Source organism: Balearica regulorum, chromosome Z, assembly GCF_011004875.1.
Source record: "Balearica regulorum gibbericeps isolate bBalReg1 chromosome Z, bBalReg1.pri, whole genome shotgun sequence".
NCBI lineage: Eukaryota > Metazoa > Chordata > Aves > Gruiformes > Gruidae > Balearica > Balearica regulorum.
Window position 1 is genome coordinate 73,182,891 of NC_046220.1, and position 25,817 is coordinate 73,208,707.

At 35.7% G+C, this 25,817-nt stretch overlaps 1 protein-coding gene across 6 annotated transcripts in view; it reads right to left on the bottom strand.

The window, feature by feature from the left end:
- The window catches only part of NIPBL (NIPBL cohesin loading factor), a 166,781-nt gene that overhangs the window by 47,736 nt on the left and 93,228 nt on the right, over positions 1-25,817 (bottom strand). For 3 of the 6 annotated variants that reach the window (XM_075740677.1, XM_075740674.1, XM_075740676.1), the window contains one exon: positions 11,366-12,937. The exons of 2 other annotated variants lie outside the window; for them this stretch is intronic. In XM_075740677.1, coding sequence (XP_075596792.1) covers positions 11,366-12,937 — 1,572 coding nt within the window. The remainder of the gene's footprint in view (positions 1-11,365; positions 12,938-25,817) is intronic. One more of the 6 variants, XM_075740675.1, reaches the window with a different exon arrangement.

Sequence of the window (25,817 nt, forward strand, 5' to 3'; positions counted from 1 at the left end):
GTTTTCCATGTTCTCCAGTGTTAAATTCAACTAATGCTTGAATTGCACTCTCTCCTGTTACAGATATTTCAGATGACAATATAAGCTTACACTTTCTTCTTTTATTAGGGAATATGTAAAGTTTTCTTTATTCAGGTGGAGAACAGCTGAAGAGAGAACTGTAAAGTTTTCTATGAGCTATCTTTAAAGTTTTTGTTTCTGTAACAATGTTCCCTGGAGCAAGTCTGCTGCATGCCCAGTTTCCTTAGCTGCTGAGGATTGTAAATAACCAAACTAAAACAAGTTTACTCATGCAATACAAAGGAGTTAGGCATGACTGCACATGTATCTACAATTCTGATATACATGGGAAAAGACTCCCGATCCTTTCTGAAGAAATCCAGGGATATTAGATACTGTGGGACTCCAGTCAAGAGCTTGCTAATATTTATTTTACTCTATTACTTGTGTTATGTTGAGTTAGGGCAACTCAATCTTCACTAGAAACATCTTACAAAATTCCTTCTTTATACCCCTGTATTTTATAAGGAAGGTACTGCTTATTTGTTCAGGGTAGCAAAGAAATACTTAAGACAATCCAGTCACGTGGCAACAAACATTAGGTTATAAACCCCATGCTAATGTCTTTTCAGTTTATGGGATAATTTTCAAAAACTATTAAAAGAATATACAACACAAATCCCTTTGAAAATATCTACAAACACATGTATGATCACCTTCAGTTTTTCCAATTTCTTTGATAAATTTGCTAAGATCTGGTACCTACTTTCATGTTTCCACTTTAATCAGTTACGTTTGCCTCTAGATTACATGGATTTTTAAACGGCTAAAAAGTTACTCCACAAGTTAATAAGAACGCCTCAATAAATTAGCTTTCTGAAGAACTGTCCTCATCAATGGAATAACTCATTTTTTTGCAGTGTCTGTGATCAGTACACACAAGATGCCTGAAATGGGCTATAGGCAACAGTCTTCTTCAGACATCCCTTACACATATTCTCAAAGGTGCTGTAACTATTAAAACAAACAAACAAACAAAAAATAACAGAAGGAAAGTACCATCATAACAAAAGCTTTGTCTCACTGTAAAGAACAGCATGCTAACAAACTCCACATTAATGAAACTGAGGGACAAATCACAGAATAGCTGTAAGAACAATTCATGTGAAAGAACTGCATATATAAACAGTCACCACTTCTTCAGTGCTTCTCTAAACATATGCAATGCTGTCCATGACTTACGTACTAGTTGCTTGCCGGATGAAGAACAAGCTGTTCTTTTTGTTTGATTGTCATTATCAAAATGTTTCTTAGAGAAGGTATTCAAGAGTTCAGATATTATTGAATATCCACTGACCATCAAGATACTTAGTTTTCTCACCAAGCAATTCTTGACAAAATACAATACAGTTAAAGATCAGCCAGACAATTTCAGCTAAAAATTAGTCAGTAAGCCTCCTCCCATATTCTATTTTAATCTATTTTAAGCTTTTCAAAGGGTTTTGCCATGTATAGTATGTGTAGCAGACGGATTTCTACAAATATCTAGTGAATGTAGTATCTCCCTTCTTCATGTATGACTTAGAAAAAGAATGGAAAGGCACAGATCTGATTCAAAGTTCAGCATCAGGTTTTGTTCATAATTTCATGGGTAGTTTCAAGTTTGTAGAACAGCCTTTAACTTTAGCTAATACATACGCATCTCTAATCTTTACAAGGATCCAAAATCACTTTGCCTTACATCTGCAAGTCAAACAGATCTCCCTGATCCAGGCAGATTAATGCCTTCAAGAGAGGCTGAACATTAAAAAAAAAGTAACATCATGATGGACTTTTACTGGCTCCATTCAATGGACAGGACAATTATTTTTTGACACAACAATCAGTGTGTTCATATTAGTTTCACCTGGCTTCTTATAACAACTTCAAACAAGCAGCTATGGAAAAGGGGATGATGATTGCTAATGCCCAGGTCAGCCTTCCAGGATCAGAGAGGCTGGTCCTGCCATAAAAACTCTGTTATCTTCTCAGTAATGATTTATCTTTTGCTTTCCAAACTATGTAAAACAGACGTAGTTTACATTTTTTTACATTACATTTGTAATCTCCTACAAACTAACAAGCCATCAAGATTCAAATACATTTAGAAACCTGAATTCCAAATTGCTACTTCCATAACTATAAGAGACAGTTAATACAGTGGACACAATCCATATCAGTTTGCTTATATTGCTACTTTTAAAATACTCGTAACACCAAAATTCAAAATTGCTTGTTTGCAGACACATCTATTGTGGCAAATGAACAAGTGCTTGAAGAAAAACTGCCCTGAAGTTCATTTCAAAGCTGAGGTTCATGTGCATCAACTCTTTTGCATAAACATTGTCTTTTACATTACTGTGTGCTAATAGTTTGTAATAAGCAAAGCTGCATTTAATGCAATTTCATATTTGTAATCTCTATATATTGTATTTTAAAATGCAACTTTTTACAATTCTCAAGATATTATATAAAAGAACACACAAGGCTCTAGGAGGGAACAGTGCCATTTTTTGGGGGTGAGGATATGAATCTTAACTTTGCCTTTCTCTGTTTAGAAATTTAAGTTTAGCCACTCCCGAATTCTTGAACTTCTACACTAATGAATTGCCACACATCTTCATTTCGACATTAAAAGCCTACAGAGTGCAGCTCAATTTTGCCCTCCTCTTGCTCCTTTTTTGCCACAGAAGACATTTCCTGCTACTGGACTCTTCGTATTTTGCTGATGACTAGTATATCCAGTCTTGCTGTTATTCCACAGAGACCAAGCTTACCTTCCTTACATGCCCTCTCTGAGCATTTGACAGAGGATCCTCCTCCCTTATGTATCACCAGCTTACTGTCTAACTTTCTCAAGTAATTTTGGGTCACTGCTATAACTACAGTGATAAAACCTCCCATGTTAGACATATATGCAGGAAGGAAAGCAGCTTCTTTCAGGATTGGCTCAACCAACCTTCAAATTTTCTTCTAAATCAAATAAAATACACACTTACTCCATAATAAGAGTACCTCCTCCTTGTTGGATAGCCATGTCGTTGTAACTACAACAGCACAGACCCATAGCTTAATTCTACTATAACCACTCATGCAGATAAGGTTCTATTCTAGATAAAAGAACTAAAAGAAAAAAAAAGGGGGGATAAAAGTGCTTCCTTAATTTATAAAGATGTTTGGAAAATAAACACTCTTTTAAAATAGTTAAATATTGTTACAGTGCAGCACTCAGGCACTACAGTGCAAAGGGCTGTGTGACTCCCTGTGACTGATGAACAGATTATTGGTTAAAGCTGAAAATTTTTGGCTATTTCTCAGTGTGCAAATTTAACGACATCCTTTCCACCAGGCTCTCCCTTAAAATGCTCATTATATGGTGCACGGAGCCCTTGGTGATCAGAGTCCCTTGACCACCAGCTTCACACTCCTCCAAATAATTCAGTGCCCTGGAGAGTTTCAAGAATAGAAAGGAAATCACAATCCTTTTCTCAAAGAGGAATTTAAAGGTATGAGGAAGGTACATCTCCTCCTAAGACATGTTATCTCAATACCCTATCATCAGCTGAAAAACACACCATCAAACAAATACTAGTTAAAATAACCTGAGAAGCAGTGCATTTACTCCAGCAGCTTTCCTCTTTCCTCTCCCATTCTCTGCCTTAAAGTTTATAGAAGGATATACAGCTACATCCTACAAACAGGATATGACCCTCTGTTGAGCCCCTTATCCTCACCTTTTGACTACATCCATGAAGGGGTAACTCCTGAGCTCAGCTCGCATGCGCACACACACCCACACGCACCCACCCCAGAAAGAAGGTGGCAGACTGAGATGCTTTCACCACCACCCAAGGGACTGCACCTACAGGATTCTCTGCTGCAACAAATTTGGCAGGAGGGAGAAGTAGTGTTAGGAAGAAGAATGTCCCATACCATTCCATAGAACCTGCTTGAACACATCCTTCAAAATAATTTTTCCTCATCTGCCCCAATAGTGGCACAAAAGGAAGGCTCCCAGCCTTAGGCTAAAATAACTGAAGAGGTTCAGACTCCCTGCTTAGACTCCAGTCCTTTAGCTCTGGCTTGAAAAATGAGACCCAGCCAGCTTGGTGGGTCAAATAAGATTATGGACACAGCAAAAGAATAATTCCATGACACAGTAGAGGTCATCATTGCCCACAGATTCAAAAACGTTTTTACAATAGTACAAAATACTCTCATAAGGAAGAAACATTTTTTGATGGAGGGAAGATATTTCCAAAGAGCACACAAAGATCCAGGCAGAGAGCAGGGAATATATCCAACATATACTCTCTGAAGATGCCAAGAGAACTCACATTTACACTGGTATCAATGATTTCCTCAAGCTATCTGATTGCTGTGACAACTATAGCCACAAGTTATTTCATTTCTTATTACTATTCACTGACTTTTTGCATTTTAAAAAAAAAAAAAAAAAAAAAAAAAGATAAAAGGAGGCTAGAGCAGTCTATTTTGGCAAGATAACCACAAAAAATGCAGTGGTATTCAGAGTAAAATGGAGCAAGATTGGCCACTGAAATAAATGCAGTGCTGCACAAACGCCCTCAGTTTTATGAATCAGTGTCAGGGGATTGCTTTTGGATTTTGCTGTCATTGCTTTAGAACATATGCATTGAAATTTAAGCCAAGTCAATTTATTGTATTAAAAACTTAAGGTGTATAAAACACAGCATGTAATTTTCTGTTACTATTAATGTCTGGAATCTGAAATTTATGATTGATGTATTTTCCCAGCCATGTATTCTGATTAATTTAGAAACTGAACCATGGGGCCTCACCTAAGAAAAAAGACCTTAATTAAAGAAAATCAAATTACAGCTCATAATTTTTCTTCTTATAAAAGAAAAACTCCTATATAGGCAATATAATACAATCCAGATCTTTGCGGAGAGTAAGCAAAACAAATGTCATCTGATTTGTGACTATAGGCAGATCAAGAAGATCTGCTTTTTCCTCACTCCATCATGGAAAGATTCTCAGCCTTTATCATTGAACGTATCACATGAAGCTACTCTTGTTTTGCTTCTTCAAAGTAACTTAATTACATAAGCAACAACAACAAAAGATTGCTGGTGGTTTAGCTTTTAATATAAAATACTACAGGAAAGTTGCTTGGAAGATAATTAAACAGTATGCATATTTAAGGAACCTTTATTAAAAGCAAACAACAGTTTAGTAATTTGAAGAATGAAAAAGGTCTCATACTTTTCTGTTCATTGGTAATGTTCCCATGGAGCAAAACTAAACTCCAAATTTGAAACAAACAGTTTAAATTTTCTTACACAAAAGCAGCCACCTAAACCAGCTGAAAATGTCAAGTAACAGAAAAGTTAATTTACCAGAAGCAAATGTGAGGCTTTCCCCTATTTGTATTTTGCCAAACTTACCCTTTGTTTAGAAGAAAATTCAAACAAAAAATTTTGAGCACATATCCCTGCATGTAAGCCAAGAAATAACATCTATAGATAGAAACTTAGACACATGAACAGGTTTGCATTGCATATTGTAATTGACGTCAGACAAATTGCTGGCCCACATTTTTACATATTGCAATGCATTGTTGCAAAAATTATTTATGCAAAATAGCCTTAGCTATTCCCAGAAGTAAGAGGAACCTGATTAAGCATCCATGTCCATGAACCAAAGGCAGTTTCAGACTTTCAACAAATCGCTCTGACAAATTAGGTAATAAATTTACATCACTTACATGTGCCAAAGTAATTTTTCAAAAATGAACTAATTAAACAACGCACTCCTAAATCGGCAAACAGACAAAGCATCATGTTTTAGATGAATCAAAGTACAATGAAACTAGTGGGTTTGATCAAGTTTATTGTTGCTGCTAAGAACTAGATGTGCAACATGCGTAGTTGACTCTTACTACCCAGAGAAAACTTAATGACAACAAGAATTAGAATATTTACCTTAGTGGCAAAGACTAAAGTAGGAAATAACTAAAGCAGCCTCCAGGCAAAGCAGTGTGCTGAAAATATCTCCTGTTGTACTGGTAATAGATCAACACAAGAAAGGACTCCAGTGTGCAATGGCTGAAATCCTGCTGTCTAACCATACCAGTTTATCCAACATCTACTTAAAAACCAGCATGAAAAAGGAAGACCCCAGGGACTATGTACAATGCCTGTACAAATCCCATCATGCTTTCTGGGATAGGACGGACACACCATACCTAAAAAATCCGTGCAAGTAGGAACGATCCATTCCAGTGCAAAGCATGCTAGAGAAATAAGATCTTCCTAGACTATCGGATTTAATAGGTCATATACAGTTTGGTTTTGGCTGTTGACTAAACAATGCCTGGAATTTGTTTCAAACTGTGAACCTGTTCAATACAGAAAGGAGAAAAAAAAAATTAGGGCTAAATGGACCAAGTGTATATTAAAATGGATCCTCTGCAACCCCCAAATACATTTAAGTACTTCTAATGCCACAAGGGACAGGCAGCTCCTCTTCTACTCTAATTAAGTTGAAAAGAGCTATTCACTAATATCTCAGAAAAGAGGAAAAATAGGAAGATTGTAGAATTCTTAAAGTGGGAGTTTTTTTGTAAAATTCTAGTGAAATTTAGAATTTAGGAGAAGCTTTAAAGATTTCAGAAAAATCATTAATAAACTTCTTGCTACAAACCATGATTTTTTTCTCTGAAATGTGGCATAATTTTCTGTAGAACTTCAGAGAAAATAATGACGTGCTTGATCCACCTGCACGCACATGCAATAGGCTTAGCTGGTTATTTCTCTGACCTTCCCACATGCAAATGCAGTTACTACCAGGAACTCCAAGACGGATTTCAAATTTCAGATTTGTGGAATTATGGACTCTCACAATGGTGATCTTTACAAAAGCACAATCTATAGTTACTCCAGTTATTTCCCTGCAGCACAGCTGCTTGCCCCACTGATTTCAGTGAGTACAACAGTGTGTCTGTTTCAGCATCACGAGATTATTACTTTGGAAATAAATCTGAGTGAACTCTAAAATTTGCTTGATGTGTTAACATCCATAAGCTATTTTTCCCAAAGGTTAGACAATTTCGTCCTTATAGAAATCCTACAGATGAAGGATTTAAAAGAATGTTTAAAATTGATACTCTTTTTGTCCACAGTTTTCAGCTGTACCAGAAAGTATTTATGAGTAGCTCTGTTGTGTTAACTAAAAGTCTGAGAGCCACCACAAGTTGGCTCACCGAGCCAACACAATCTAGATATAGCTTTTCATCCTGGAATACTCCCTTTCTTGTCACTTCCACCTAGAAGATGAGCACATAATTGATTACTCTGCTTCACAAGTGAGACTATTTCCAGCAGCACTAGAACTCAAAGATGGACCATCATGTTACACAAATGCCAAATTATAGTTACTATAGGCCCTGAAAAAGTCACCCGGAATTAAAAAAAACCAAAACAACAACAAAAAATAACCAAACCAAAACAAAAAAAACCCCAACAAACCACATAAACACAGAAAAATCCAGAGGCATTGTTTTAACTCTATGACATGAAAGTGATTAAGCAGTAAAATTTTTAGTTGTTCCTGTATGAATATGTAATGAAGAGTGCCTTTGAAGAAACTGCAAATTTTCACTCAAATTACAGATCATAGCAGCAGAGAATGCAATATATTTAGGAAGACTTGTAGTGAGCACCAAAAACCTGTGTTTAAAGTTCTATGTTGTACAGATAATGAAATCTTTTAACAAACTATACAATGAAGGAGTAGCATTCAGATCAGATTTTTTTTTTAGAACAAACTTTTTAGGTGATATTGGAAGACCCAAAAGTGTTTCCGCACAAACCTTCAAAAACATACACTCATTTGTCCTAGAACTAAAACTTGTATTACATATATGGTGCTTATTTTGAAAAGCGGATCCTTCAAACATATTATAAACCAACTCAGACATCTCCTTACACATACAGCTTCTCTCATTATTCAGATCTGTTTCATACTTCAACAACAGAAAATTTGTCTTGTTCAGAATGTAGTAACTGTGAAACTGTTAACAGCTCCCATCTCAACACAGTTGATCAGTACAGTTCTAAGAAGCAGCAGACAAGGTATTCGCTGAAGCTCTGAAAACAAAGGATAGCAAACATGACCTCCTCATTGCAGGCACAAATTTGAAGGGAAAAGTTTCATGGATCCGCCAACAACATACATTTGCATTAAAACCAGGATAAAAGGCATTCGCAGATGTTAAAACAGTAGGAAAAAAATGTTAAAATTCATTTTGTCCTGGACAAAACAGGCTATAAAACTTCACCGTAAGACCCCTTACAAAATTACTATAAAAAAAAATTTCCACAATATTGCTCTAAGCTAGAGTGAATCTTTCAGAAAAATGGTCAGACATTAGAAGAGAATAAAAAGTCGCTTTTTCCTCGTAAATGCCAAAAGGGACTGTTGGGATGATTCAATGTTAACAGTCGCATACAGGCTATCCCTCCCATTCATACAATAACAAAATTTCAAACCTGTCTATAAAATTTGATTAAAATGTTACTTTGTCTTTTTTACAGTACAATGCAAGGCTTATCCACATGCACAATAAAGGTATGATTTTAAAATTTAAAGTTCACTGAAACAATGTAAAAAGTTGTATAGACTTTCAGTTTGCAAAGCATCAAGTTTAGCTTAAAACAAGTAAATTTTACTGAGTTTTGTAATGAATGGGCATTAGTCCCTTAAGACTGAATGACTACTTAAATGGTGTTTTGAACTAGCTGAACTAATTCTATTTTAAATTGAATTTCAGATAAATCACAGCAATGATGTTGTACATGACAAAGCCAGAAGATATTTTCTTGGGGGATGGATGGATGAGAAAGCAAAAACAAAGGACAAGAAATACAAGGAAGTAAATTAAGGAAAGATAAAGCAAAATATACTAAGCTACATGAAATAAGAGGGATGTGAAAAGTGGAATAATGATGCTAAAAGGCAACACTAAAAAAGATTTGCTACAATCTATTAAGAAATATAGGATGAACTAAAGAATGTTTATGAAAATTTCATTTTCTAATGTATTAAAATCTTTATAACTAAAAATGGCACAAAGTAAAACAGTGAACGCTATTTCTCTCAGTTGGATTGAAGACATTGTGGCAATGGCTTGAATATTTTCTATATCATTCAGCTGTTGACAAACAGACTTTGGTTTATGAAGAGAAATCTTTATGAACCTTTTCAAACATTTGAGTTCACCTAGTTATCTAGCATAATATATCCTAGGAAGTAAGTCACCAGGAAGCTGGGCAAAAAAATTGTAGAACTAAAAATACACATGAAAAATCTGAAGTTCAAAGACACTTTCTCCAAAATCTGCCTGGCTGAACACTCAAAACTTGATTTGTAAGAGAAATATAGTTACAACATTATTCTTTCCACGAAACCTATTTCTACTGCCATTGTAAGAACCTTATTCTGAATACAACAGCAAAAAGACTGACATCTGATTAAAACATTTTATTTCCCTGGAAGATATATCCCAAGTTATTTGAGATTATGTAAGAAATGTATGACTTCAGAAAACATAAAATAGACAAAAACATTGTGGAAAAGTTATATGCCTGACTTTAAAATTAATGTGTTGCTTATGTGTGACACAGCTACTAGAGACATGCCAATCAGACAAGAGTAATTAAAACCTTCACACATTACTAAAATATTCTATATAGATAACCAAATACAATGCAGACTACAAAAACATACTTCAGAAAAATTTTAGAAAGCATACATACAATATATGGCTCTGAGGGCTCTAAAAATTACTGATTTTCTGCACACAGAATTGTGTGAATTCAAATCTATCCTTGTGAAAAAGTTTTCAGCATTGTCTATCAAGAACATAATGGTTTTATCTGAAATCGTCAGGCAAAACTGACAATAAAGATGTCATAATTTTATGTCTAGCTCTAGATACCTATTATTAGAAATGCAAATTTTGACTGTTCTGAACCTCAAAAAGGGACAGGGGAAATGTTCCTGTTTCCAGGACAAAGAGAAAATATTTAACAAGGAGGCTAATATTTTACAAATAAGTAATACATATCCTGAATTATTATGTCTTTAAGAGTTAATACAAACAGGTTAGTAGATAGAAGAGAGACATAGCACAAAAAATTCATTATACAGATATCACCTCTGTACACATGCACATAAACAGTTATACATTCACAAAGATGATTTCTACATAATTTCTTATCAGATCAACTACATAAGAAAACATTTTAATCTCAAATTAATGATATACTAGAAATTGCATTCATAAATCACCCTGCATACAGCTGAAATCCTCTCCCCTGCCACTTAATTTGTATTTTGAGACATGACAACTCTACAAACATAACTATGCAAGAAATTTAAATGCTTTAAAAGTTAAACATTAAAGAAAGGAACCCTGACCAGTTACTAACATCAATTTCACAATGTGAAATGATTTACTTCAGTCTGAAACCAAAGAAGCCAAAATTAGAGCACCAAGAAGAAAAGCAATCTTGTAAAAGTGTTACATCAGCAGAAGAGACAATCAACCAAATATCAAACCCACAATCTAAAACCTATTCTGAATTATTTCCTCTCCATATTACTAATTTGAAAATGTCAGCCAATTGTTTACCAGTTCCTTTCCTCTTTCTGCATACAATGGACCCTAAAGATAATGATGTCTAAATTCACCTAAAGACAGAACCTTTTTGTAAGCTTATTGTCACACAGCCTCAAGCATGGAGTTGTTTTCATAGTGTAAAAGAGGCAGATGGGATGTTGTAACTGCGTTCTTATTGCATGTCAAAACATGCCTTGGAAAACCACATTTCAGTTCCAATTAAAAACCGAAAAGAATCCTACAGCTTGTATACATAGTATTTCCCACCATTCCAGCCACACTGATTTAGTCACAGTAGTATCAGTCGCTTATACAGACAAACTTGAACCGGTTTAAATCACACATAGAGCAGTTACATTTCACTGGATAAATTACTGAGTTAAACTAATACAGCTGAAGTACAGCTTAAGAGCGTTTAAGTGTTCCCACATTAAGTACCTGCACTGGAGTAAATAAATCATTGCAGGTACATTGTAGCAAGATTTCCAATAACAACAAGTCTGTAGACGAGTTTCACTTTGTTCCCCAAAATCACCATGTAAGCAAGCATATAAACTAACTATCAAATGTTTGTGTTTCATTTCTAACTACAGAAGTAGCAAAACTAAACGAACAGGAGTGTAAAAGATATAATGTAATTAATATTTTAAAAAATCTTACCTTTATTAGATTTGGATGACTTGTTCTTGTTCTGTTTAAAACAAGAGCCCCTTGATTTATCTTCTCTATCCTTAATAAATTTCTGTACATCATCCAAAGAAAGCTTTTGAAGGACAACTACAGGCTTAGCTCCTTTATTTAGATCTTCAACTAGCCCAATCTTCTCTACTTTGTCCTTCTGTTCACCTCTAAATTCAGTTTTCCTTGACTCCTGAGTAACATTGCCATCTTTATCACGCTTGATTTTTGGAATGACAAAATGTTTCAATGCGCCAGATCTTGCCCCCAACAAATAACTGGGAAATTCTGCTTTATTGTCAGCATGTGCTTTATTACTATCTACTTTACTCTTATTACCATCTGTCCTTCGTTCATCCTTGCTGTTGGGTGATTTAAAACCTGGTTTATCAGATCTTGATTTACTAGAATCTCCTTTACCTTCCTGTTTAATACGAGGGCTGTCAGGTCTTGATTTCTGATCCCCAGAAGAAAACCTTTCCCTTGATTCACCAGACTCATGCCTATGTTTCCTTTCAAATTTCTCAGGTTTTGAACCATCAGATTTAATACCATGCTTAGAATCATGTTCATTTTTGTTTGAGGATCTCAAATACTCAGGCCTTCTAATCTTGGATGGATCTCCTCTGCATCTCTCTGACTCCCCCCTGTCCTCAGATCTTTGTTTAAGGCTATCATGGTCACGCCTCTGTGTATCAGAAACTGAACGCCCATCAGGCCTTTGTTTTGTTGGATCAGATCTACTTTCAGGTTTTACCCTTGAAGGATCAGATTTCACATCTAGTTTATGCCTGGATATTTCAATTTTCTTCTCTGACAATGGTTTACTGGAGTCCCTCCTATTATCATGTCTATGTTTTGGTGTTTCGGGCCTGCCTTCACTCTTCTGTTTTGGTGTTTCAGGCCTGCCTTCACTCTTCTGTTTTGGTGTTTCAGGCCTGCCTTCACTCTTCTGTTTAGGTGTTTCAGGCCTCTGCCTTACTTCCTGTTTGCCATTATTTTGTTTTCCCTCATTTTGTTTCATCTCCATTTGCCTGCTCTCGATCTGTTTTGATTCTGTCTGTCTGTTCTCATTTTGTTTCACTTCCATTTGTCTGCTTTCATGCTTGCTTTCATGTTTAGCTTCTAACTGTTTGTTCTCGTTGTGTTTACTTTCCAACCGTCTGCTCTCATTTTGCTGAAACTCCGTTTGTCTATTTTCATTTTGCTGGATATCCGTCTTTTGACCCTCAAAGTCTGACTTTTTCCTAAAAATCTCAGGATGGTTTTCAGGTTTAAATTTAAGTACTCCAACAGTGTCTTCTTGGGGAACACACACAAACCCGTCGTTATACTGTTTAATTTCTTCAGGTCTTTTGATGGTGTCCAAATCCTGAGTTACTGTTGCCTGAGAGTCTGCTCTGCCTGCTTGCTGCAGATCAATACTAACCATCAACGCTGGCCTCGCCCCATTTCCTGCAGAACCTGTCTCCTGAGAAGCTGCTCTATTTCCTCCAGTAGCACCACCACCCTCCTGTGGTTTGTTTTCTTGTTTTCGCTTCTTCAGAGGCTTATCTGCAAGTTAAAAGAGAAAAATCACAAATTTACATATATAGACTGGTAAGTGTCCAAGCAAGAATGTCCATTCCCCTCCACTCCCACCAATTAATTCTCCTCAGCATGTATGTGCACACACAACAAAATCCATTGAATTTAAAAGCAAGAATAGAACTTCTCTAGCTAACACTTTTTAATATATTCAGACTATCATTGTCAGTCTACCACAGGTGCCAATAAATCGTTAAAAAAACCACCCTCAAAACATATGAAATCAAAGTCCCTCTATCATTCTCAAGAGAACCATCTAACAAAGCAGCTGCAATACATAAAGACAAAAAACATTTCAAAAACTCCCAAACGAATAAAATATATTTGAAGTAAAAGTCTACAAAGAAAAAGTTAAGGTGCACCTCCACAAATACTTTCTGAGGAATACTATTATGAAAGATTCTCCTCTGCAGATTCAGCCTGCTTCATTATACATGAACTAAGCAAGGATCTGCAATGATTAAGACAGAGGTTCTCCCTGCTTGGTTCAGTGCATCAGTTGGACTTCACACATATTTTAGCCAAGGAACACATGAACAATGAACAACAATGATTAAAATAACTCCAACACTCCACGCTTCTCTTTGAAGCAAAGCAGTATACCAAGAGTTGGAGTCTATACCATAACACATACGTATTTGGTGGGGGGCCACTACACACTTAAAAGCTTGAGTATTTTCCCTTTGCAACCATAATGATTTTCATGGATGAAATAAAAAGTTCAGTGATTTTTCTGTAGTGTCAAGAGCTTGACTTTCAGTTTATATTAAAAAAAAAATCATTAAGAGTAAAATACAGAAAAATAAAGTGAGCCAACCACACACCTTGTAATTTTCTAGAATTCATAGAAATGAATACATGGAAGTATCCAAAAGAGTATGTTCTATTTATTTAAACTACAAGCTATTTATCTAGCAACATGGTAGTCTAAAATTAATTTCTGCCATGAAAACCAAAAGCCCTACCTCCACTAAGGCTTATATTCTCATTTCTCAACTATTATTGTGTAATTTGTCAAAAAACCCCACAATTACTTTTTCTGTAATCTGGGAATGTGACTAACTCTAAGGAATGACTGAACATAGGTTGGAAATTCTGTTGCAGATCTATTGTCAAAAATGTCTAGTCTACAAATGCAATATAAGAAAAATAACTTATTTTATGCCTAGATTTGTGGTGCTTTATCACCAGAAGCAATGAGCCAGCCCTCTTGTTAGGAGCAGGGAATGAATGGTAAGGAGGATGCAATCAAGGAATAAGGAAATAAACTCCAAGGGAAAAAAAACCCACCACCCTCTCAAGTTGTAACCTATAACACAACTTCAAATTTCTTCTATATTTGTAGAAGATCATTATTTAGAAGAATAAAAATTTTGAAAGATCACCTCCAAAATTAACACTAGAACACAATAACAAATAGTAACATGGTCAATTCCAGTGATATGAACAGGCTTTTTTCCCCATCATTTTCATTCTCCAATCTATATGCATACCCAACTTCCTAAAACTCCAAAATTATGTACAGTATTTAATGGCTGGAAGACAGTTAAGACAGATACAACAAACTCCATGCAGAAACTGGTCAACTGCAAACAAGGAACTTTCAAAGTTCAGCAGAAACCTGTAGGAACTTCTGTCATCTTTATGATAGACATACGAACCAAAATAAATTTGCCAAAATCAAAGGTGCAGCTTTTTAGCATGGAGATTTTTGCTTCTTCTGTATTACAGCAACTGTTGGATTCATATGAGAACTTATCTAGATTAATTTCCCTACACTACTGATTAAAAAGAATACATTTTTTTGAAACCTTCATGGAGTGACAAAAAGTCTTTTTCTCCCTGTGACTAAGAGGGCTCTGACATCACTGAACTTCATGGCAGGTCTTAAGAATGGTCATGAAGTAGAAGCTTCCAGACTAATAGGTTTCAAATTTGATTATTTAAAAAAAAACCCAAACCAACAAACATATACATTAATACACATACATCCACACACATAATTACCTTATTTCTCAATTAAAACTCTTTAAATTTTGAAACACAAATTGAGAAACTTGTGTCCTTAGGAAAAGTCAGTCAACTTTTTCATTTTAACCCAGAAATGTCAGCCACACTGAAAAAATCCTGTAAAGCTCTGACGGTGGATCTAACAGCAGCCTTTAAGACATTACTGTTACCAGTGACCTGCCCTATTCCTTTAACTGAGGTTATCACCTTTAGCAGAAGGGAACACACATTCGTACTTCCACAAGTGCATTTCATTGTCCAATGTATCAGCTTAAGGCACTAGTGAAGACGGTTTGCATTAACCTACCAGGCTGAAAGAGTTCGTTAAGAGCCAAGCAAATGTTTCCCTCTGCTACTCGTACTATAGGAGCAAAGCAGATGGCCAGGAGCTGTGATGCCTTAAACAGCTGTAGCTGGGTCAACCAAAACTCACCTTTCAGAGCCTTCATGCTGAAGGCTCCAAGATTAAACAACCAAAACAATTCAAGTAGGACCAATTTTCTCGCTTGAACTTCTGTAACTGACCAGGGTCAAAATGCTGCTGCTCTTCATCATCCAAAATGTCAAATTGTAAGTTGAGAACATATAAGTAGATGATTACATCACAACTTGGCATACATATTCCCTCTAAATACAGAGCTCTTCTGATGCACCTTCTTCATTTCTCTTGACAACTGAATACTGATGTTTTAGTATTCTAACCACAACCTGTTGACATCTTATCTGAGAAGGAAAGGACACCTTCAAAGTTTTCTTTTCCTAAATGGCAAGGTGACTGCAGACAGTTACAGATTACTGACAGATTTCTTCTCATTTCCAGTGCATCTTGATGGCAATCCTCAGAACTAGACTGGATCATTATTGTTTTGTCTCTATGAGATTTCTGGACCTAGGACAAAAAGCTGGCCCAAGTATATGAAAATATCAGGTTGAACTAGGGCATAAGGATGAGTGCATAGTACCACTATCTTCATTTAGTATAATGAAGAAATTCCACTGAATGAACACAAAATTTTTTTTAAGTTGCCATGATAGCTGCAGAAACCTGAAAGCTGAAATACACCATTGGGCTTCAAGGGTTTTATAAAATCTTGAACTTTGAACTATATGAGAATAATCAACATAGAATCAGAGAGGTGAGGAGAGAGTAATTAACCTCTGAAAACAGATGTCTTCGTATCTTCTCTTTTACAATCAAATATATGCAAGTTTGCATACATCAGCTTTGTTAAGGTGTAAGTCCCAAGCCACGTTAGGGTTTTGATGAACAGATGAGCTTAGGAACTTTTACAACATCAATTCAAATATACTTTGTATCCTTCAAGGCATCAGTATCCAAGCTTCATCCACTTCATTCTATACACAGTAGAATTTCTTTTTATTATCAGGGTCTAGGGCTTTGCCAAAATATTAGGCTAATATTTTCCTTTCAAATCCTGCAGACCTATATTCAAAGCTTACCACAGTTCTGAAAATGCAGGCTCACAAGCTCTTGAGACTAATAAAGTGTGATCAAGATCTTTTTGCTTCACTGTTTCATAATATAAGGAATACGTAGTCAGGCACAGAAGAGCTTTCTGACTATATTAGAGATCAGGTATCCAAGTTTGTTGTTTTCAGAGTCTTTTCTTTTTACAAAATTATTCACTCCCCCTCCAATGTTGATACATCCAAAATATATCTACATTTTGTTCAATTCCTTGAACAAATTTATGACAGTTCAGACAGTCTGATCCTTTTGGCTTGGCAAATCCACATGGAAGTTCTCCGTACATTGCAACATGCTCACCAAAAGGCAGTAACTTGGTACTCAAAACAAGATCATAAGCTACGTTATTCTAAGCTACCTTATTCTAAAAAAATAGTAGAGATGTTCTGTCAAATTAAATGGGTCACTGTGGTGCAAGAAACAAAACATTACAGGAACCACAAGTTTGAACTGGAAAAAAAGATCAGCTGGATTTCCAAGAAATTATCTCTCACCAGTTCTCTTACAAAGAGTATTCCTGGAGACAGGTTGTGGCCTTCATCTTTGGCAATATCTGTGTGTCAAAATGACGAGTACTTTCAGATTTAGAAATTAATTAATTACTGCGGAACCTTTGTGCAAAAAACCATTGCATTGGAATAACCACAGATACCTTCAAATACTTTTCTGCTGAAACTGCAAGTCAATCATGATTTGAAGAGTATCCATCCTGAAAACGAATATGCTTGGAATCTGAGCAAGTCTTAGGACAGCTGATGGATGAGGGGAGCTGTGTTGAAGAAGTATCTCCATTCTTCCATTTAACACACTATCTTTCCAAAGCAGCAGCCATAATACCATTAGTGCTGAAGTCTCCGCTGTTACTGCTTTCTTGCAAACCTGATGATTGCCTTAATTCCGAGATAAAACTCTTTGAACAAACTAGTATAATAGGATGATAGCTTAAAAACCTTCTAGAACTGCTTGTCCTAGCAAACTGAATTGGGCGTTTTGTAAATATCTATGAAAAGGTAACAAGTCTAAATAATAACCACATGCATGGTTGCTAAGCTTCATTTTAGCAGAATGGTAACATTCCACCCTATTAATACCATTTGGTAGACTCTAAAATCCAGAGTTTTCTGAACGGTCTTGAATGCTCTTGAAGACACAGCAGATAAATTATCACTTCCCACTTACATCTTGTACGGGATTCAATTGGAGACTTCATATCCAAGATGGTTAAATGTGAACGTACTCCTCTTCAGAACCACAAAAAAGATTGATCCTCTAATAGTAAATTCTGGATGAACCATTTTGATGACTCCACTACAAACTTTCTTTTTTTAAAGTGTAACAATTAAGCCTTTTATATTTTAAAGCTGTAACACTTACTGGGATATGCCACCACTCATTTGAAATACCACTTATTTGAATTACTTAAATCAGCAATGAATAAATATAACCCAAATATAGCAGTTCTGAGTAGTTATTAGTTATTGTAAACTTTCCATTTTTTTAACAACATCAGTGACAAGTCAGCCAGAGGCCAATTACAAGCTTACCCTATTTAAGCTAACAGTCAAGATCAGGAATTTTGCACAGGTAACACATAACTATACATCTAAATAACAAATCTATGTTTACTGACAACTGTTTTCCTTTCTTAGTTATTTTTCACAGATCTCTTCAAAGTTGTCCAAGTGCCCTGTCCCCCTAACCAACAGTGTTCTGCAGACCACAGAATCTAGACCAATCAATGTAATCTGGGTACAAGGAAGGTTTAAAACTACTTTAATGGTACTGATGGATGACCTATCAATGGAGTGAGGGCAAATATCCATTCTTATCTTTCTACTCCTTCATGAACATTCAGCATTACTGACCATGAGAGTTTGTTCTCACTTGACCTTCCTCCAAAGCCGTATTTCGATAAACAAAGAACTGAACAACCAAAGAGAACTCTTCCCATCAGTAAGAGATTCCCACAGCACTAGCTACTCTCCTTGAAGGAGAGACTCAGCAAACATAGATCAAAAATTTTATTCTCACTGTTGCTCCCTTACAAAAGAAACTAAGAAAGTCCAGTCATAAACATGGTATAGGAAGCTTTATAGAACAGAATGTAATTCCAAAGTCTCTGAAGTAGAGACCAGAGGGCTTCCAGTTGCTGCAGTTCAGAGGAAGGGATTTCTGAGAATCTGAACAGAAACAGCTGCCATTTTTTAGCAATCTGTTAAAAGACTTTATCAAACTTCTGGTCACTGTGCAAAAAGGAGAGCCCATCAGGAGGGGTGTCCAAATTCATTCAGGACAAAACACAAAAAGACCACAGGAGTCTGTGACATGCCTTAGGGTGTAGCAGACTTCAGGATTTTCATTTTGGTGAGGTTTTGCTTGTTTTCTTAAACATAACGATGACCTAACAAGCACAACTGGAGAATGAAATACGATCTTATGATTTTTTCTACTTAACAATGTCTGGTAACTCATTATTCCCTGTCAACTATAGCAATACAAAGAAATATTACACTAGAAAATGACAAGAATTGAAATACTAGGAGAGTATAATCAGGCATCTACACTTGTTTAGAGATTGGAAGCTACAGCTTAACCTCCCCGAATTTAATACTGCTTTTATGAACAATATGATTTTAATTTATTTATATGGTAGATTTTTCTGGACACAAATGCTTGGTTTTATTCATGTGATTGCCTTGTGAAGTATAGTTTTGTAAACTCAATTGTTAAAATACCTGAGAAAACCTGAAGTGCAATTACTTTGAAATACACAATGCAGCACCTAATTTCACAAGAAAAATGCAACACACTAACAGTAGACTTAATGAAAACTACTTATTTTACATATCACTTACAGATTAACATATCCGATTAGTTTTTAATTCATTTGTATAAACATAAAACTTTAGAAATAAGGAATGACCTTGAAATCTCCCTTCCAGTTGTTGATTTTATTCTGACATCATACCTTGCACTCAAAAGTATCTTCAATTAACTAGATCCAGTAACATTTATACCACATGATAATGAAAAAAAGTCTGTGTCTTCTTAGGTTGATGTCAGAGCGAACTTAGTGACTATCAACTATAGAAATGCTGGGCTTAAACTCTTAATAAGGTTTGTTAATTATACATGCCATTTCTTTGTCAAGATGATTTAAATCCATTACAGAGAAGTGACTGTTGCAGAAAAAAATAAAGTCATTACTGGGTAAGTAATATTATAAATCCTCCCATCTACTGAACAGGTACAATCAAGGGTATATGCTACATGCAAGTTATATTCAATTTTCTAATCTTAGTTTATGCTACAGATTTAAAAAATTAGACTTCTTACCAAACTGCTATGTTTTAGTTATTTTCTATGCCTGCTTTTAAGAGCAGGTTTCTGCACTACCCTATGTAAAGCACAACCTGGGATAAATGGGGGAATTTGATTTTATGTTACACAAGAGTGCCAAAATAAAGTAAACACCATTAAAAAAATATGCCTCTACTTTTTATCTTTAAATGGTGTTTTTCATTCAATCAGTATTTCATTCTTTATAAAAAATATAAAAGAAAGTAGTTTTTCCTAGATAGATGAAAACATTGCAACACTTCATTGACATTTCTCTAGATAGAAGAGGAATTTCTTCCCCTTACTTTTCTTAAAACACATTTGAATGCACACACACAAAAAAAATCTCTCATCTATAGGAACTGGAGGTTGCAAAGTTGCTTTTTCTTGGGAATGCTATATGAGGTGCCAGTTTCATCCATTACGTCAAACGATGAAACGCAGATGTAATGAAAGCTTGTATAAACAAAATACATGAAATGTAATTCTAACATTGTCCTACTACATAGACACAATCATTTATATTTTATACTTTCCCATTTCATCTTCTGGTATTAGTGACTGTAATCCTCTGCAAGATTACTGTACAAATGACTACACTTGCAGCTCCATTTTAAGGAACTAAAACTCCTAGAACATGTTTTGAAATGAATGCTATGAATACTGGTTATAATTATCCATTCTGTCATTTCATTAACTGGCTACATAAAATCAGACATAAACAAACTATTCATTCTTAATAGTGCTTTTCTGTAAGTTTCCTCTTTCAGGAGCTTTTCTGGGGAGATGGGTAATGGGGAGAAAGGGACAGAACTAGGATAAGAACTTAAAAGGTAAGAGAAAAAGGTTACTTACCTATAACTGTAGTTTTGAGAGTTTTGCTCCGGCAGATTCACACTCTTGGGATGTGTGTCTCTGCTGCTATGGGCTTGGAATGAACTAAAAAAAGAAGGGCCCACAGCAGGCATCCAAATGCCCCCTAACTGATCCAATTATTGGAAATAAAGTTATTACAGCTTCACTTCTTCCTAATTCAAAGAATCCACAGTAAGATTCCAAAGAAGTGTGTAAAATGGATACTCAGAGGTAAAATATATAGGGAGAAAAAACACAGATACGAGTACGTTTGTCTCATTTAAAAAATGCGTCTAATGCTTTCCAGTTTAAAAAAAAATATTAGCCTCCAAATGAAATGGTTAGTGATTAATGATTTCATTACTCTTCTCACAAACTCCAGAGAACAGTGCCTTTTACAACTAAATTCCTTAATCTGTTAGGACAGCTGCATTATGTAAAAGTGTCTTTGAAGTAGCCTAAAATCTAACAGTGAACACACAATACTATGTATGGAAGAGCTCAAATTAAAATTTAGCAAATCTGAATAAAATAAAAAACTAAAGCAATTTGAAAAAGAGTGTCTGAAAAATATGGGTTATCTTCTGTTTTTTCAAGTAATTTTCAAGGTTATCTTCCCTTTTCCCCTTCCTAGAAGCCTCAGAGCTCCTTTTAACATTAGTAACTTAAATATTTTTGATTCACATTATTTGGTGGTTTTAGAAAAGCATGAAAGATCTTGAGGTATAAACCTTGAACCTCAAAATTAATTTAGTAGAAGGCATAAATCTTGAACAACAAGAACTTAATGTAATGTTCTAGGAAATGTTTAGACAGAAAGTGACTGACTAGCTTTGACTTAACTGTACACAAAAATAACCCACTTGTATCTGAACAGTGGCAAAGCACGAGTTAATGCAAAGAACTGTGGTTACTAAAATTAAATTTCTCCCTCAATATCCCCCCTCCAGCTAAGGAGAAGAAGATTCCTGAGAAGAACAGAAATTCCTGGGACATAAAAACTCAACAGGACTTCCTGTACTTTCCTGGAGTAGACAACTTCAGAATGTGAACAAAGCACAATTCCTATCAAGTGAACAAAATAGGTTCAGAATATGGACCTCTACTTGATTCTAAAGAATTGAACAGCACTAAGTAGCACTACTGATGGTGATTAGAAGAGAAGAAAATGTGTGTGAAGGTTCATTACCTTTCTAAAGAAATTATGTCATCAAAATATCACAATGCACCTAAGCAGAGGATGGTTCACTTGTCGATTGTTATGGAAGCAGATAATCCCTTTCTGTACTAGTCCTTCTGAATCACTTTTGTCCCAACTCAGATAATCTGAGTCTTGATAAATAACAGCTGGATCTATCTGCAATACTACACATCCTTTCAAAAAAGAAGATATGATCTAGTATTGACTGACAACTTGTAACTGATGAAGGTACAGAGCCCATTGTGATGGGGGCAATGGGAACTGAAGACCTGAGGTATGTCATGTTCCACAGACTTACTTATTCGTTCTGAGGCTATTAAACATAATAGATGTTCAGCCTGGAGAAGAGAAGGCTCCCAGGAGACCTTAGAGCAGCCTTCCAGTACGTAAAGTGGGCTTATAAAAAAGATGGAGAGGGACTGTTTACAAGGGCATTTAGTGACAGGACAAGGGGTAATGGCTTTAAACTGAAAGAGGGTAGATGTAGATTAGATATAAGAAAGAAATTTTTTGTTATGAGGATGGTGAGGCACTGGCACAGGTTGCCCAGAGAAGTTGTGGATGTCCCCTCCCTGGAAGTGTTTAAGGCCAGGTTGGATGGGGCTTTGGGCAACCTGGTCTACTGGAGGATGTCTCTACCCATGGCAGGGGGGTTGGAACCAGACGATCTTTAAGGTCCCTTCCAACCCAAACCATTCTGTGACTCTTATGATTCTGTGTATTGAAATGAAACTTTTGGTGCCAAATGCCTTGATCTCCAAAACCTCCAACTATTCCTCTCATTCACAGATACAGACAAATTACTTGCAAAATTAATCAATACAGAGAGACTTCCTTGATGGAAAAAGTAGGGAGAAGAGATGGACTCTTGTCCTTCCTCACAGAGGTCAAGGATGAAACCAACTTCTTCAAATGTTGCACCTCTCTACATCATCATGAAAAGACCATATAATCCACTTAATCCAAGATCCAAGTAGCTCAAAAGGATAGAATTATAAAAACAGAGCTCTGAAAAGCACTCAGATATGAGGCATAAGGTCTATATTATAAATCACTCCTTATGCATATCTGACATACATTAGGTCAAATCTGCCAGAGTTTGCGTTAGTGATTTTTGCACTAAGAATTTCTGTTTTAGAAAGCAAAAGCATGACAATCAGGTTCCAGAAAGATATGTTGCTTTTCAAAGAAGGTACTTCTGCAAAACCCTGTGTTAGGTCCACCTCTGAAACAGAGACTGCCTCCCACTTCGAGACACTTTGTTTGGTGGAAACTAAATATTTGAACAGTTCTGTTGCAATTAGAGATTTATTACGGAAAGTACTGTAATTACTAAAGGGCTCAAATCCCCATTTCTCACCTAGAGCAAACATCATAAAAGGACCTCAACATTTAAAAAAAAAAAAAAAAAGAAGACCTTAGCATTGTCTTAGGCAAGTGCAGCAGTTATATAATTTTTAGCAAGACCCCCCCCGAAAAAAAATCTCTGCCTCTCCTCTGGAATAAACAGGTCCACCACACTACTGCTTCCAAGCCTCAGAAAGAACATGTTATGTCTAACTAGAGCCTTAATGTTAAAAAGAAAGCATCTGAAAACCTTTGATGAAGCACAGTACTAAAGAGATTTCATGTCTAAAAAAGGAACAGAAGATACCACTAATAATCTATCAAAACTTGTGAGTGCTCAAAGTAATTTATGGAAGACAACATGTGCCTACACAGGAAGTGTAGTGTCACTGCACTCTGTACTCTCATGCCTCAATTAGAAAAAGCAGCAAAGATGCTTTCATGCAGATTAGCATGTGCTAGCATCTTGAATAAGTTCTCTAGAGGGACACTTAGTATTGTAAAGCATCAGCTAGCACTATGCATTCTAATTAGACAGAGTACTTACTACAATCACACTACTTTCTTGACATAATGTGATCTGAGTTACAGTATATGTACCAAAATGCACAAATGCCAGGCTTTTGCATAAATACAGTAAGCAGCTTTGCAAAAACGAATGTATTTCTAACAGACATATTCCCATAGGAACAATAGAGGAAGCTTGCTCACACCAAACCAAACAGCTGTAACTAGAACAACGCCAGAGCGTATCAACTTGTAGACAGAATACAAACCTACAAGCAATGGCAAAAGCATTACCAAAAAAAGATGAACCACATTTCTCCAAGGTAACAGCTTCTCAGGATATCTGTCCCAAGACTGCAAAAAATCTTTCTACTCAGTACTATTCATTCATGGCTGAAACCTCAAAGTGAAAAGAGCTACTGCCCCTATATAGGGATGTGAATAAATGGTGATCATTTGTCCCAATATAAGGCAGCAACTCTTGCACCTGATCCATAGCAATTGCAGGAACTCAGGAAGAACTGAGACCTGCTAGAGGATGCAGGCAGAAGGGAAGTGTAAGGTTGGAATCCTTATTTGGGAAGAAGGTTATTGAGCAGTGGTGAAGAGGAGAGATCACATTTTATAAAAATCACTCCTTTCCCCAAAATAAACAAATCAGAGTCTGCCCATGGCTATGTAATTACAGTAAACAACTAATGCTCAACTTTTCCTGAAAGCCAGAACAAAAGAGGAAGTGTGTTTTAGTCTTGCTCCAAGTGTTTGAAGACTGCTGTGCACCATCAAAAATACAGTGCATTTTTCCAGATGTTTTTCAGCTAAAATGCGCTGGAGATTCTACTTGAAGTGTATGGATATAAGAGTAGCTTCTGAAGTATTAGGAGACAAACCACAAGCTCTCCATCAATATTCAAAGTTAGTAGTAGAAGAGATTTAAGCAAAGTAACAAATTCCTCATTTCATTAAATTAAAATTAAAGACAGTAGAGATCTCTTCTGAGGTAAGCATACATTTTCTCCACATATTCTCAAGCAACATTTCCTAAAAACACTTGATTTAGTTACCAAATAAGAAACATCTAAGAAGGCAAAACTTTTAGTAATTGCAACAAACACATTTACAAACACACACACACACATAAACTCTCTCTCTCCCCCCCACCCCCATGCCCCGACATCTTTAAAAACAGGAAAAAAATATGAATTGGGAGAAATTTTGTGCTCTCTCTGCTGGTTAAAGACCCACACGGTATGTAATTCAGTTGCGTCCATGCAAATATGTTGCATATGCAATATGCAAAAATTGACCATTTTGACCTATGAACTTCCAAAAATCAGAATTTGTGCTGTTTTCCACTCTCCAAGATTTTTCTTGGGAGTATCTAATAAATTAGTATTATACTACAAAAGTTTTTTTCACAGAAGTTAAACACAGTCCAGAGGAAGCTTCTGAAAAATACTTATGTTAACCTATCACTATCTAATTTAAAAAATAAGTCTTATCTTCAAGATTTACTTGTGGGCTTTGCATCTACTTTTGAGATTTCTGAAACCTAAGACCTTCAAACCAGTTAACAACAGGGTAAAAAAAAAAAAAAAAAAAAAAGAAAAACAAAACAACGAAGACAACAGATTCAATGAAATCAGTTAAGACAACCAGTACAGCTACTGAAGTGAAGAGTAACATTTCAGAACATGGTTCTGTGCTAGAGACCATATAAATATATGGTAGTCCTCTAAAGCTTGTAATGCCTACATAATAATGAATATTTGGTTGAACAAACATTCGTGACAACATAGTAGTATATATTACCCAATCATTACATTGCTTTTAGAAGAGTGGATGTGATTTTAATTTAAGACCTCCTTCACATTAGGTTCAAATGAGGATATGAATAGAAATGAGTATAAGAGTTTTCCTGTATTTTCTTAGATTAGGCAGCATAGGTAGTTAGTTAATAATTCAACTACCGAAACTTATACAAATTTTGACTTACGGTACTGATGGAATTTTAGAAACTAGAAACAATGTCAATTGTACTTCATTCAGTCTCATGGTTCAAAATAAGAGTAGTTTAAAAAGAATTTTGAAACATAAGA